The sequence below is a fragment of the Leptonotus elevatus genome, chromosome 6 (genome assembly GCF_054856555.1).
Source record: "Leptonotus elevatus isolate MCC_2025b chromosome 6, RoL_Lele_1.0, whole genome shotgun sequence".
Taxonomy (NCBI): domain Eukaryota; kingdom Metazoa; phylum Chordata; class Actinopteri; order Syngnathiformes; family Syngnathidae; genus Leptonotus; species Leptonotus elevatus.
Genome location: NC_141244.1, coordinates 6,131,737 through 6,147,918, shown reverse-complemented (window position 1 = coordinate 6,147,918; position 16,182 = coordinate 6,131,737). Strand labels below are relative to the sequence as shown.

Genomic DNA, 16,182 nt, shown 5'->3' with positions numbered 1-16,182 from the left:
CCATTTATTTGATCCTAATAAAAGGAAGAAAAAAATCATAGCAGGCTAAATGTGATACAGTATTCAAGTATAAGTATACAATATATAGACATTTAGGTTTCTTCAGTTGCAAGACAAGTTGTTTGATAAACTTCCCAGTTTCAATTACTACAACAAAATAGAAATTAATCCGCTAAAATTGTATACAGAAAATGTATCATGCATCAGCAGATTGCACTGTTTGGTGTTTGGTGTGGTGTATTGTGACACAAAGACTGGTATGAAGAATGTATATGCAGCACAGCACAAACTTGTACTTACTTGTTGTTTTCCTATTTTGTTTCCCTACCAGATGGCTGATGCACAGCAGAAACAAATCGAGCATGAGAAGACAATGCTCCAGCAAACATTCCTTACAGAAAAGGAAATGTTGTTGAAGAAGGAGAAGCTCATTGAAGATGAGAAAAAGAGATTGGAGAGCCAATTTGAAGAGGAAGTCAAAAAAGCGCAAGCTCTGAAAGATGAACAGGAACGCCAAAGACTACAGATGGAGGAAGAAAAGAAGAAATTGCAAGCCACCATGGCTGCAGCTCTTAATAAACAGAAAGAGGCTGAAAAGGAGATGATAAACAAGCAAAAAGAAATGCAAGAACTGGAAAAGAAGAGACTGGAGCAGGAAAGAATCCTGGAAGAAGAGAACCAGAAACTGCGGGAGAAACTGCAGCAGATGGAGACAGCAAACAAAGACACCGTTCAGGCCACCAAAGTTTCTATTACTATGGTTGACAATGTTCTCAATGGTCAAAATGCCAGTGACACAGTAGACAATGTGGTGAAGAAAGCAGATCCCTTAGCTTTTGATGGTATACGTGACAAAGTCCCAGCACTCAGACTTCACGAGTTAGGTCTTTTATCAAAGAAAGATTTTGATAAACTCAAAAATAATAAAACTACAGTACACGAGCTTGGTGAGACAGAAAAACTCAAAACCATTCTTAAAGGAAAGAACAGCATTGCTGGTATTTTGACACCATCTAATAAAATGATGTCAATCTACCAAGCCTCCCAAGAGAAGAAGATTACTCCAGGCACAGCCATGATACTTCTTGAAGCCCAGGCAGCAACTGGTTACATGCTAGATCCCATTAATAATAAAAAGCTTTCTGTTAATGAGGCTGTCAAGGAAGGTTTAATTGGCCCAGAGCTGCATAATAAAATGCTTTTAGCTGAGAGGGCTGTTATTGGTTACAAAGATCCATATACCGGGGACAAAATATCTGTCTTTGAATCTATGAAGAAAGGTCTGATAGAACATGATCATGCTATCAGAGTTCTCGAGGCTCAGATCGCAACAGGAGGCATCATTGATCCTGTCAATAGTCACCGTGTACCCAATGAAGTGGCCTATAAACAGGGACTATACAATCCAGAAATGAACAAGACTCTGGAAAACCCCTCAGATGATACAAAAGGCTACTTTGATCCCAGTACCCAGGAACCACTAACATATTCTCAATTAATGATAAGATGTTCACCTGACCCTAAAACTGGCCTGCTTCTTTTGCCAATCACAGACAAAGCTGCACAATGCTCAAGTATATACACAGAGGAAGAGACCAAGGATGTGTTCAGTAAAACTACTGTGTCTGTTCCATTTGGAAGATTCAAGGGAAAGAGTGTCACAATTTGGGAAATAATAAATTCTGAGTACTTCACTGAAGACCAAAAGAAAGATCTTCTCCGTCAGTACAAGACAGGCAAGATCACAATAGAAAAAATCCTTAGGATTGTAATCACTGTGGCAGAAGAGAAAGAGAAGAAGAATGAAATTAACTTCAATGGTCTTAGAGCACCAGTTCCTGCCTCTGAGCTCCTTGAATCCAAAATTATTGATAAAGACCTGTACAATAAATTGCAAAAGGGTAATAAGACTGTCAAAGAGGTATCTGAAATGGAACCTGTCCACAAAGCTCTTAAGGGTACAAATTGCATTGCAGGTATCGTTACTGAGTCATCAAAGGAGAAAATGTCCTTCTATAAGGCATTGAAGAAGGACATAGTGAGACCTGAACTTGCCTTAAATATGCTTGAAGCCCAAGCAGGAACAGGCTATGTGGTTGACCCTATTGAAAATAAGAAATACACTGTTGATGAAGCTGTAAAAGCAGGTATTGTTGGTCCTGAACTGCATGAAAAGCTCCTAAGCGCTGAGAGAGCAGTTACGGGTTACAAAGATCCATATACAGGAAATACAGTGTCACTGTTTCAAGCTATGAAAAAAGATCTAATTCCTAAAGAGCAAGGAATCAGACTGCTGGATGCCCAAATGACTACTGGTGGCATCATTGATCCGGTCAAGAGCCACCGTGTCCCCCATGATGTTGCCTGCAAGCGAAATTATTTTGATCATGAAATGAAAAAGATGCTAAGCCAACCAAAAGATGAAGTAAAATGTTTCTATGACCCCAACATAAAAGAAAAGGCCACATACGCACAACTCTTCCAAAGATGTTTAACTGATGAGAAAACTGGTCTGCAGCTTCTGTTTCTCACTGATGAAGCCATCAATGCAAAGGAAGAGACAACACTTACTGAAGCACAGACAGAAGAGGTTATGACTCAGGGAACGATTGAACTTGATTCTGGGCCATTCAAGGGCAGGAAAATTACCATTTGGGAACTCATCAACTCGGACTATCTAACAGAGGCACAAAGACTTGACCTGCTCAGACAATTTAGGTCTGGAAAGATAACAATTGAAAAGCTACTCAAGATTGTAATTACATTTATAGATGAGGAGGAAGCTAAGAAACAGGAAAAACTTAGCTTCAAAGGTCTCAGATCACTTGTTCCAGCAGGCCGTCTTTATGATTCCAAAATAATTGACAAAACAACGCTTAATCTTCTTCAACATGGCAAAACAACGCCTACAAAAGTAATTGAGAATCCCAATGTGAAGAAATACCTCCAGGGCTCAGATTGTGTTTCTGGCATCTTCTTAGAGCCAAAAAAGGAGAAATTAAGCATTTATCAGGCTATGAAGAAAAACCTCATCAGACACAACACAGGTCTTTCTCTTCTGGAGGCTCAGGCCGCCACTGGGTTCATTGTAGATCCTCTGAAAAAACAGTTTTTGACAGTAGATGAAGCAGTAAAAGCAGGCCTTGTAGGCCCAGAGCTACATGAAAAATTGCTCTCTGCAGAAAAGGCTGTCACGGGATACAAAGATCCATTCACAGGTAACAAAATAGGCCTCTTTGAAGCTATGCAAAAAGATCTCATTTTGAAAGACCAAGCCATGCCATTCCTAGAGGCACAAATGGTCACTGGAGGAATAATTGACCCTGTAAACAGTGTTCGTGTTCCAATGGATGTTGCATTTGACAAGAACATTTTCAGTCAGGATATGGCTAACACTCTCTCTCAACCATCTGATGATAACAAGGTTTTCACAGATCCAGAAACTGATGAAAATGTAACCTATAAACAGCTTAAAGACAAGTGCAAAAGAGATCCAGATACAGGCATGTGCATCCTCCCACTCTCAAAGCCTCAGTCTCCTACAGTTGTAGAGAAGACGTATCTCTTCACAGAGGAGCAAACACAGAGTGACCTGGCCAATACCCAAATTGACATACCGATTGAGGGTGTTGCTGATAAACCCACAAACCTCTGGGATATCATTAACTCAAATTTGATTCCAGAACAGCAGAGGCAGAAGCTTATGGATGAATACCGTTCTGGAAACATGACTAAAGAGCGAATGATCATAATTATAATTGAAATCATGGAGCAGAGAGAGATCATCCGAAATGCACATCCTCTTTCATGTAAGACAATGAGGAGACAGGTTACTATTGAGGAGCTGTACAATGCCCGTATCATTGACTTGGAGACGTACAACTTTCTTAAAGAAGGGAAAAGAGATATCCGTGACATAATGGAGATGAGTAGCGTGAAACAGTATTTATATGGCACTGGCTGTGTTGCTGGGGTCCAAACTGACTCAAGCTCAAAGATCAGTATATACCAAGCAATGAACAGGGGATTTCTTACACCAGAAATTGGCCTTTGCCTCTTGGAAGCGCAGGCAGCGACAGGATTCATTGTTGATCCAGTAAAAAATGAGACACTTACTGTTGATGAAGCCGTTCGCAAGGGTGTTGTAGGCCCCGAGATCCATGACAAACTACTTTCTGCTGAGAGAGCAGTTACAGGATACAAAGACCCATACAGTGGAAAAGTCATATCTCTTTTCCAGGCCATGAAAAAAGATCTTGTTAAAGATGATTATGCTCTGAAAATGTTAGAGGCACAAACTGCCACCGGAGGAATTATTGATCCTGAATTCCAGTTCCACCTACCCGCAGACATTGCTATGCAAAGAGGTTATATCAACAAGGAGACCAATGAGAAATTGACAGATGGTGTTAAAGGTTTCATTGACCCTGTCACTGATGAGGATGTGTCTTATGCACAGCTCCTTAAGAGATGCAAGCTCGAAGGCGGATTGCGTCTCCTCTCTCTGGGAGACAAGAGACTGATGTTCAAGGGTCTTAGAAAACAAATTACAATGGAAGAACTTCTTCTTTCACAAATTATTGACCAGAAAACTGTCACTGAACTAAATGAAGGGCTTATTTCAGTGGAGGAGGTCAGTAGTAGGTTATCAAAGTACCTTGAGGGCACAAGCTGCATTGCAGGTGTATTCTTAGCGAACACGAAAGAACGACTATCAATTTACCAAGCCATGAAAAAGAACATGATCAGGCCAGGCACAGCCTTCGAACTCCTTGAGGCCCAAGCCGCCACAGGATATGTTATTGATCCAATTAAAAACCTGAAGCTGACTGTTACTGAAGCAGTGAAAATGGGAATCGTTGGACCCGAATTCAAAGACAAGCTTCTCTCTGCTGAGCGTGCAGTGACAGGGTACAGGGATCCATATTCAGGCAAGACAATATCACTCTTCCAGGCCATGAAAAAGGGACTCATCCTAAAAGATCATGGTATCCGTCTTTTGGAGGCTCAGATAGCCACAGGTGGAATAATTGACCCTGAGGAAAGTCACCGATTGCCAGTTGAGATGGCCTATGAACGTGACTTCTTTGATGAGGAAATGAATGAAATATTGACAGACCCATCTGATGACACCAAAGGCTTCTTCGATCCCAACACTGAGGAGAACCTAACATACCTACAGCTCATGGAGAGATGCATTACTGATCCTGACACTGGCCTGGTTCTCCTTCTCCTTAAAGAAAAGAAACGAGAAAGAAAGACATCCTCAAAATCCTCAGTTCGCAAACGAAGAGTTGTCATAATTGACCCAGATTCAGGCAAAGAAATGACAGTGTATGAGGCCTACAGGAAGGGACTCATTGACCACCAGACCTACTTGGAGCTCGCTGAACAAGAGTGTGAATGGGAAGAAATCACAATGACATCCTCTGATGGTACAGTCAAATCCATTATTATTGACAGGAAGTCAGGGAGACAGTATGACGTAGATGATGCTCTTGCACGTGGCTTCATTGACCAAAAGGCTCTTGAAACATATCGGTCTGGAAACCTTTCCATCACAGAGTTTGCTGACATGCTTTCTGGAAACATGGGAGGCTCCCGGTCTCGCTCATCTTCATTTGGTTCCACCACACATTCTGATTTCTCCTCTCCTATGAGCCCAATACCTTCCATAAAACCACCTGCAGTCATATGGAATGATCCAACAGAGGAAACATGCCCTATAGCCGGAATCCTGGACATAGACACATTGGAGAAGGTATCAATCACCGAGGCCATTCGCAGAAACTTGGTAGACAATATCTCTGGCCAAAGATTGTTAGAGGCCCAAGCCTGCACTGGGGGAATAATTGACCCTTCAAGTGGGGAGAGATTTTCAGTCACCAATGCTGCAGAAAAAGGTCTTGTTGACAAAGTCATGGTTGATCGTCTTAATTTGGCTCAAAAAGCATTCAATGGATTTGAAGACCCCAGAACTAAAGAAAGGATGTCTGCCTCCCAAGCTCTAAAGAAGGGTTGGTTGTATTATGAAGCTGGCCAGCGGTTCCTTGAGGTACAATATCTCACAGGTGGACTTGTTGAGCCTGATGTCGAAGGAAGAGTCTCACTGGATGACTCAATCAGGAAGGGTACAATTGATGCCCGCACCGCCCAAAAACTAAGAGATGTCAGTTCCTATTCAAGATACCTAACATGTCCAAAAACTAAACTCAAAATCTCTTTCAAAGATGCAATGGAGAGAAGCATGGTAGAGGAAGGATCTAGTCTTAGGCTTCTGGAGGCCTCCTCACAGTCCAGCAAAGGCCTCTATAGTCCCTACAGTGTCAGTGGCTCTGGATCTGCTTATGGTTCCCGGTCAGGTTCAAGGACAGGTTCCCGATCAGGATCCAGGAGAGGCAGTATTGATGCAGGCTCTAGCTTCAGCGTCAACTACTCTTCCTCTGCCTTCACATCTTCCTCAACTGGCTATAGCCGCAAATTTTGATTGGCCAAATCTGCCTCCAACAGCTTTATTATTTGGTACATTCATCATAGGAATCAACAGTTTCACAAAACAAAAAAAAAATTAATAACAAAGAATTTATAATTTATTTATTTTTCCAGCAATGTGGTCAAACCAAGCCTTACCTTGACTATTAATTTTGTTTTTAGGGAACCATGCCTAAAGTGTATTCCTATATGAAAATAAAGCATTGCTCCAAATGAAAAGAGAATAATAATCTTCTTTTTTTTTTATAGCATAAATAACTCAGCGTAGCGTATATCCAGCATGACATTTCTGCTTTTTCAACATGGCTTCTATGCTTTTTTTGGCTAAAAATTAAAAAGTTATATAGTGTTTTTTTGAACTAATGCTGTTTGTTTATGAAACTGAAATATGTTTTCCAGTATTCCTTGTTTTATTTGAAATTCAATACAATGTGTTTATTTTGTATTTTTTTGACACTACTAAATAAGATGCATAGTTGCGATGTTTTGACAAAATCTAGGTATGTATCTTAATACATACACAGGTTCAAATGTTTGTATAGAGTATAAAAGGATTTTGTGTTTTGTTGATTCTATAATTGGATTGTGTAATTGCAGTATCAAACAGACATTAAAATGAGACAATACCAGAATACAACAGTGAGATTTACTGTCAGAATTAAAGTTATGCAAAAATACTTTCATATGAGTCTTCGTGATGCTTTGTACTATACATGGACTTGCTTGCATGCATTTTGTTCATTATAATCACTCCACATCTTGGAGTCTTCATAATCATTCTTCCTTACAAACCCTAAGATGATGTCAGACTTCATCCCACGCATGATTCAGACCTGCCTTACGTTAATTTTCTTGTAAGTTGTTTAGCCCCCCCACCCCCACCCTCCAATTCATTATATTGATTTATATTTAGTTTGTCGCAGTTTGTTACTGTTAAACTACAAGTGCTTTTCTTCTTTTTAACAGCTCCCTCAGTCCCTAAGAATTCCTTTGTTGAGTACAGGTACCCAGGTGGACCCATTTTATGATACCCACAAACTGGATGGATTTTTCAAACAGGATGAACATCACATAGTAGAACAGGTACAGTAAATTTCTAGAAATTGGTAATTTGTTTCATTAAGATTTCTATGAAATATTTTGTTTCATGTTTGACCATGACTTTTTTATTGTTTAGTTTGAGTAAAATTGTGTTGTTTTTTTTGTAGCTTTGCCATCATTTTTTGTATTTCGCATTTGAAGAGAGCTGAGACAGACTCAACATGACACCTCAGGTTACTTGTACTGGAATCTGCTTGATCAAGGAATTTTGAATTGATTCCACAACCTCCACCCCACTCACACACAATCACACAAATGCTTTTCATTTCATTAATTGTAAAAAAAAAAAAAAAAAAAAAGAACCTTTGTCAATATTTTTGTTACATCCATATTCGTCATACATTTTCTGTTACACAAGTCTTGTATATAATTCATTATGATTTTGTTTGTTTTTTAAATTCATTTTGCTGTACCATCAATGACATATTAATTTTTTTGTTTTTGTTTTTGTTTTTTTGCTACAGTATTATTAGAAGGGATATGGGTATTCAATTACAATTATATGAAAAGAGTTAGCTTTTGCTTTGTGTCATGGTTTTTTTTGACTGATGAATGTTCTTGATGTAAAATTATGTAAATAAATGTTTTCAGATGCCCCTTTGTCATTTTATATTATAATTTGAAACATTTGATATTTGTATTATTTTCAGTATTCCATCTCTCCATCCATTATCTAAACCACGTATCCTCTTGAGGGTCGCTGGCGTGCTGGAGCCTATTTTCAGTATTGTTTACTTTATTTGTACATTGCATTCAGTACACAAAAAATAAATAAATCTAATAAAATGTTTGAAGAGAACAAGAAACATGTCCATAATGCATAATAGGAGCGCAAGACATACATGGGACAAATAAACGTAGTCGTGAATTGGCCGCAAGGGGGGCATTGTTTTCATAAGTGTACCATGTTCAACATTATAAAACCTTTATGAGTCAGGTTGTGGCCCTGTCAGAAGTGGTACTGCTGGCGCCCCGCATGTTTATGATATAACGTTAAGTTTTTATGATTATTTCATAGTTATCCTCTTTAAACTGTACAGGCATTCTGACCATCACTGTGTAACCTCAGAAAAATCAAGCCTTTGCACTTGCGCAAATAAATATTAATGCTTCAAAGCATGTAGTGTAAGTGTAGGTACGATCTTCGACAGAGGGGGACGCCATAGAAGATTTTTTTTTTTTCAAGAATCTTGCCTTGGACGCCATATTGGCTTGGGCCGGTGTCCCGAACAGGTGTCCATCAGAGCAACATACCCGTCGGAGTAGCATACCGCACACTTCTAGATAGGCAAAATAATTGGCCCTACACCCTAAGTGTGCAACTGGCATGGGCACAGGTCACATCTGCTCCCTCTTACCCCCAGAAACTCCTGGGGGGGAAAACACACGCACAAAAGACATCCAAAAGAAAGGAACAATGGTTGAGGCTGACAGAACATCGGGCCTGATTATCTGTGTGGTTCGGATATTCCAGGCTAGTGGTGACACCTATTGATGGGAAAATGAAGCTTCATGAAGCACTTGTAATATTTTTTGACTCCTCTAGATGCCACTCTTGGTTGAAAGATGCAGTGGAAATGTAATCAATTTCCTTTGCACTACCCTTTATATTTAAACCAAGAGCACCATCTAGGGGAGTCAAAAAATATCACAAGTGCTTCATGAAGCTTCATTTTCCCATCACTTGTGACACCCACATTTTTTTTCTTTTTTCATGCATATTTTGCTCTGTGTGTCAACATTAGCCTCTGAAACCAATGGAGAAGACTTCAAGCGAGGGCAACGAAGAATTTATCTCAATTAGTTCTTCACACAACTTTCTTGAATGCTCAAGTTTGAATCGTTCCATCTCAGAACTTTCTGCAAGCAGTGAGGTAAGCATGTAAATGCTTGAATATGTATTATTTATGCACCGTGTGTATTTGAAATGCAGTACATGGGAGGTTCATGTCTTCTTGCAGGATATAGGAGGTGATTGGTTTGAATCAACATCACCCACATCACAGGACCAGCAACACTGGTATGTTTAGAGGTGGAATAAACGAGCAGATGATGAAGACTGTCATGTATTCTTGAAAGAATAATTAAGTAACTAGAAAATAAATACTGTACACTAAATTTATCGGAATTAGGCTTTTGAGTTGAATTTCAAGACCAATCTAAAATGCACTATAGACTTTACAGTTGAACTTAATTTGACCTTCTCTAAACTTTTGCACGTCAAGTCGTTACTTGCAGTGGCATGAAAAGTAGTGTGGGGCACAACAGTGAGCACTTTACATCCACAAGCAGCAAAGCCTACACAATAAATTCAAATTCAATTCAAGATCACAATCCGGTGAAAAAGCGCTATATAAATGAAGTAGCCTACCATTTAGCCTTACACATTAAGGCTATGAATAAAACCGTCGAATGGTTCAAAATAGGGTTGTGCAATTAATCAAAATCCAATAACAATTTCAATTATTACACTCCACAATTACAAAATTGGCATAATCATAGACAAAATTAAAAGATAGTTAATACTCATTTTGAGTTGTTTAAATGTATATATTTGCAAATTGTTTCATTTTAAAATGCCTCATTTAATAAATCTTGTTTGCTCCCCAAAAACTTTACAGCAGTGTTTTTCCCCCTCCGTTTCTTCAGCGGAGCTCTCTCTCTCTCTTGAGCGATGACATCATCAATAAATCTCTTTCATTCATATTGTTGGTTTGCTATTACGTATAGTATTGACCATTTGCACCGATGTCACGTGATCACGTGACTGCCCTATGACGGACGGCGGAAGGAAATGATTGTTGAATGGAAGTGGACGTGACCCGGAGGCACTTAACGACTGCTATTTTACAAATGAAAAGTTATTATTGCCCATAGAGCCATGGAATCTACTACTTCAATCGAAGGTCGCCTGTCAGTCGAAGTTGCATATTTTGACAGGAACCCACAGAGCGCGATATTTATTTAAGTTGGAGATCGCTAGTTTGAAAACAGCCCCTTCTGTTGCCTGCTGTTTTTACCAAGTTAATCAAATCGCCGACTTTGCCGAAATTCACAGTGCACGACCTACATCAATATGTAGTCAATGCCGGTGTCTAACCGGCTCTCCTCCTTACACCGGAGCTAATTTAAACGCTCGTCGCTGGCTGTCTCTGGAACAAGATGCTACGCTCACACCGGGGGACAATATACCTCGTAATGCAAAGGTTAAACTTGTTGATCATGCTAACTGACTTATTTTGACACATTCCGTTCTGTATTGAAAGCTGTGATGATGTTCATGGGAAGAAAAAAAAAGACTATCGTAGTGGCAAGCTATGAAGTCATTTCATGAATATGACTCCGGCTGGCTCGAGAGCGAAAAACGTATTATTATTATTAAACAGTCAAATGCACTTAATAGTTTTGAAGAAGGTACATTTTAAAACTAATGTGTGTACGTGCAGTTGGAGTGGACGCTAACTATCTGGCTCGTTAATGTGATTTGAAACACGTAACTCGACACCTGTTGTTAGAGTGTATGTTTACTAGTAAAATGTATGAACTTTTATCTACTAACCTCGCAAAAAATGATTGCTGCAAATCCGTGAATACTTTGTGGGCTGCCAGTCCTTTCTGTTGATTGCTGCTATCAATCGACTGACATCTTTTGACTTCATTACTAGGTATGTCATAAAAAAGCAATATTTGGTTTACTCCCTTGTCTATCTGTACAACCGACCGCACAGCAACATATGACCATTTTATGAGATCATTGATTAGATGAAGGACTTTACGCTGCACGAGATTCAATGGTTACAATACAGGCAAGTGGTTATTTTGCCGTTCCGGAGGGGGCGTTCCCATGAGGGCGGTGACGTCACGTGCAAAAGGTCAATAGTATAGTATAGTTTTTTTTGCTCCTGATGAAAACCAATCTAGCTTGCTGCTGTATACTGCAATCCGGCAAAACTGAGCGCATGTTGATTGGGTCTTGACGTCACTTGACATCAGTCCTGTATTTTAATTGGACGATAGGCCCAGTTAATGTGGCCCCATGGCTGTCTATTGAGAGCAGCTTTGGACATGCGCACTATAATTTGAGTGGCTCATCCACTCAAACAGACGCTCATGGGCCGGCCCTATCAGTCCTTTTTAGAAAGTTAGACCATTGAACTTGGCTCTGTATTATATATACATGTTTATAACAAAATTACCTTACTAACATAATTGGTATTATTTTTTATAAAATACATTTGATATAAAGTATCAACTGCAATTGGCTGGCAACCAGTTCAGGGTGTACCCCGCCTACTGCCCGAAGCCAGCTGGGATAGGCTCCAGCGCCCTCCGCGACCCTCGTAAGGACAAGCGGTTAAGAAAATGGATGATGGATAAATTATTAGCTATAAAGAAGACCAATTATGAACCTGCATAGTGCTCAACAGCGCCATCTGGTGGGGCTAGGCCCACTGGCGCCGAATGCAAAGACGTCACTGGTTATTTATGTAGCGCTTTCAAACGGCCACAGTTGTCACAAAGCGCTTTACAGAAACACAACATAAAACATAAACATAGCATAAAACATTAAATCCACGGTGTGTATTTTAGTGCCATCCAATGGTGAACTAATCATTCAATTTTAAAAAACTATTGGTTTCATTAATAGTCAAAAAAATATGTTCCATCACATCAACGTAATTTAAAAAATATATATAATCGTAGGTCTTGTAATCAGTAATTATTAGTCCTGGAACAAGACACAAATCCCATGAGACAAGATGATTCACAAGATTGAGTCCACAAGAACAAGATGAGATTTTTGCTAAATTTGTAACGTAAAAAAATGCCTAATATCAATTTTCTAGTTATCAAAATGTTTTCCTTTTATTGAGTAGACTGCAAGAGAATTGATGATCTGGCTCTGTAGTGCAAATACAAACATAAACAGTAGAGTATTTTTTGTAGAGTATTTTTTTTGACAGGCTCATTTTTCAAATGCTGCTGCCATACAATAAAAACTGCAGCTAAGATTTTTCCTCTTATTGAATAGTTTTAGAGCAGCAGCTATCAAATATTTGGTATTCAGCTATCATACTGAACATTCTATTTAATATTCGGATAAAATAAATATATTTTTTGCCTAAAGAACAACCTTTTATTAATACAAAAGACAAAGAAACACATTTTTCTTAATGAGTGACCAACTGTTTTTCTTTTTTAGAGAATCTTTTTTTTTAAACTTACATTAAAACTGCTTAGCAGCACACTATTTTCCTCGAGAAATTCTCTCAATTCTTCTTCTTATTCCTTCACCCCCAGCTAAATATCTTCAAGATAAACAAGCATTCCTACGTTCGCTCCAAGTTAAGAGCCTGTCAAGTAGCTAAGTGGACTAGGCTAAAGCCATATCCCCAACTAGCAACCGAGCGAACGCTGTCAAACTCACTTTAGCTCTAGAGGCAAGATCATCCACAAAACTGGACATCAAAGTTATACTTAAGATTATTTAATATTGTATATTATCAGGATATCATTATCATCAGTCAGTCATCACGGAAATCAGCGAGTACTTCTGTATTTTCGGTGAGTTATAACTTATGACGGATGCCTGGTAAAAATACACAAACTGAGAAGGACCATCTGTACACTTACCCTGATCGATAGATGAAACCTGCTTCAGTCCATGTGTTTTTACCAGGTGCCGCGTTATAAACAACTCGTTAAGTTTTGCTTGATCGTCAGCTGGGTAAGGTGATGTCTAAAAGCAGTTGGGTCAAAAATAACCCAACTATGGGTCAAAAATGGACCAATCCTCTACTTGGGTCTATTTGACCCAAATTTGAGTTAAGAAATTAGTTGGGTTTTTTGTGTGTGTGTGTGTGTAACACAACTCATAAATATTGCTTAGATCCTTTACTTGGGTCAAAAAATTGGGTCATTTTGTATAAAACAACCCAGAAAGTTGGGTCAAATTGACCCATAAAGTGGATCGGTCCATTTTTTATCCAAAATTGGGTTACTTTTGACCCAACAGTTTTTAGAGTGGGAGCTCTGTGATGTTTCATCGATTTACACAAACTGAACATAGCATCGCAACAGGCACTTTGAACTTCTTTTGTTTTCATCTTTCACGTTAATTTTGTGTTGCCCGTGGCATCCTCAGAGTAAACAACCGTTCTGTTACTGACAGTAGAGAAAAACAAACGCATAATCAGTTACAGGTACATTTATTAAAAATGGGAATTATTTTGCGGGATTACAATTGCCTCACTTTGGGAAAGAGAGAGAGATGCCGTTGTTTACCTCAGACTTATTTGAGACCTGAGCCTATGATTTAGGCTACGTGAACACGACAGGTCTTAATGCTCAATACCGATTTTTGGGGTGAAATCAGATATTCTTGAGTAAGCGTTCACATTACCAATTAATTGTGACCTCAGTCTGTCTGCTGTGTGAACGTTATGCGTCCGCAAAGTGACCCGCATGTGCAGAAGAAGATACAACGTCACTCACAAAGCTGTCACAAAGTCCGTCGTCGGAGCTCATATTCTTACCATCTCATATCTACAGAGGAGTGATGTGGGAGGAGGTAGAAATAATATTTTGGGAAATTGAGGCGAGCCTGTTCGAGCTCATGATCTCACGGGGATTGTTTTTCTTTCAGGAGAAACGTGGAGGATTTAAACCAATGGCAGTGTGAGTTCAGGGGTCAAATCAGAGCACTGAGACGATGGCTGATGTGCATGGAGACAAGGCTGCCCCCCTTTAACCTCATGGTCAGTTTTTGTTTGTTGTTCCTGTACGCCTCTCTATTGCTCTTCTCTTCCTCCTCATCCCATTTTCAACTTAATGGAAAGGAAAATCAAATAAACTTTTTTTGCCAGCACATACACTGTAATAACCTTGGGAAAAGTAGTAGCAGTAGTTTTAATTTAATTTGGTACTAGACCCTTATGTCTACACAGCCTTTTGTCACAAGAGCTACTGTAAATGTGAAGTAGTCTTTAAAGTTAAGTAACTCGCCCCTCACCCCCCAACTTACTGCAATGGAATCATCAAGTTTATACTTCTGCAGGGAAACTTCTTTAGACCACAGGGGGGCAGAGGTGTGGGGCAAGCAGGCTTTTTGTGCTTGGTCTGGGCAGTCAGGCTACACAAAGTGTTTGTCACTGAAGGCCCTCTGCACACATGAATAAACACACTGAAAAGACATTACATTCTGTGAGGATGACAAGGAAAGGGCGTTGCAAAAAAAGAAAAGGAGGAGGATCGTTGTGGTGACTGTGCTCACATCTCGACCGTTTTATTGAACACAACTGTCAGGTGAATGTTTATATCAAGTATGTTTATTGTGCTACATGGTAAGACAGGCAAGAAAAAACTAATGATTAACATAAAGTCATTCATAAAATGTAATTGTTATACTTCATTTTAAAATGTTGCAATAAAATACTGTATTTTTGTTTGGGAGATGTCTTGCAAATTGTCGTGAATCGCTCGAATTGAGTAATCAGTAATGTATTTGTGTTGCGTGACATTCGGTGTTTCTAATTCTTATAATTCTAGTTTTGCAATATGCAGTATAAGTGAGAGACTAAAACAATAAATGGGGAAAATTGCCATCATTTTGGGTGATTTAATCATGTCATTTTATGTCACATATGCATGTTTCATAACAAATCACTATCTGACTTAACTCTTTTACTGCCACACGTCCAAAAAAAACAACCCCTACGGTGCCAGCCGATTTCGAGCATTTTAACTCATCTTTTAAGACAAACTGAATATTGTGTACTTTTACTACATAAACATGTTCCATTCTTACATTAGAAAAAAAAGTATGTTTCTACCTTATTCTGTTCTTTAGTAATCACCATTTGAAAATAAGTAATTTGAGTGACATTGAGCAAAAATTGAAAAGATAAGGAGAAAATAAGCTTTTTGTGAAAAGATACATTTTCTTTCTGCACAACAGTGACTTTGACACTAATACTTTTTGTTTAGTGACGCTCTGTGAATTTGATTTAACGTGACAAAGGCTTTGATCATCCACGTCATCCTTGAAAAAGTTATATTACATCATATCAATCTGTTTCACTGCAATGGGCTCCACTACTTCCTGAACTCAGTACCACTCCTTTATTTCCTGTCTTTCATGATTAGACGTTGCATACGCCGGCAGAACATTGAACAGATACAATGCTGCCATCTGTTGGCCATGGTTAGTGGGTGTTTTTGATTCCACAAGCCCATTGACCAGGCAGCGCTGCACAACAAGTTGCACTGCCCATTAAGAAAAAAAAAGGAAAAATGTAGTAAACGTCAATGAATGTTTTTGGCGGCATCCATTTGGATTTTAGTAAAAGTTATTAAACGTTTTTGGCGGTAAGTTAAATATGCAGTTGGCTCCGTAATGCCTTTGTCAAACTGCATCCAGTTACAGACCTTTGTCATGTTAATGTTTTTAGTCTGCTGCTCTGCTATTTTTTTTGTTTTGTTAGTTTTTTCACTTTGGACCTTTGGGCCTCGTTAGTTATCAGAGTGACATCCTTGAGATCCAGATACAGACCTTTCTACATTACACAAGCCAGAGCGTCACATCTGCTC

The 16,182-nt window shown here is 39.1% G+C and overlaps 2 protein-coding genes across 7 annotated transcripts in view; both read left to right on the top strand.

The window, feature by feature from the left end:
• plecb (plectin b) overlaps positions 1-7,169 on the top strand; it is a 134,761-nt gene extending 127,592 nt beyond the window's left edge. For all 6 annotated transcript variants that reach the window (XM_086078166.1, XM_086078165.1, XM_086078163.1 and 3 more), the window contains one exon: positions 332-7,169. In XM_086078166.1, the coding sequence (XP_085934292.1) occupies positions 332-6,487 (6,156 nt within the window). In that variant the 3' untranslated portion in view covers positions 6,488-7,169. The remainder of the gene's footprint in view (positions 1-331) is intronic.
• Positions 7,170-7,196: 27 nt separating this feature from the next.
• macf1b (microtubule actin crosslinking factor 1b) overlaps positions 7,197-16,182 on the top strand; it is a 45,677-nt gene continuing 36,691 nt past the window's right edge. Inside the window, exons 1-5 of the mRNA XM_086078170.1 lie at positions 7,197-7,346; positions 7,459-7,575; positions 9,339-9,467; positions 9,555-9,613; positions 14,240-14,351. Coding sequence (XP_085934296.1) covers positions 9,351-9,467; positions 9,555-9,613; positions 14,240-14,351 — 288 coding nt within the window. The 5' untranslated portion in view covers positions 7,197-7,346; positions 7,459-7,575; positions 9,339-9,350. The remainder of the gene's footprint in view (positions 7,347-7,458; positions 7,576-9,338; positions 9,468-9,554; positions 9,614-14,239; positions 14,352-16,182) is intronic.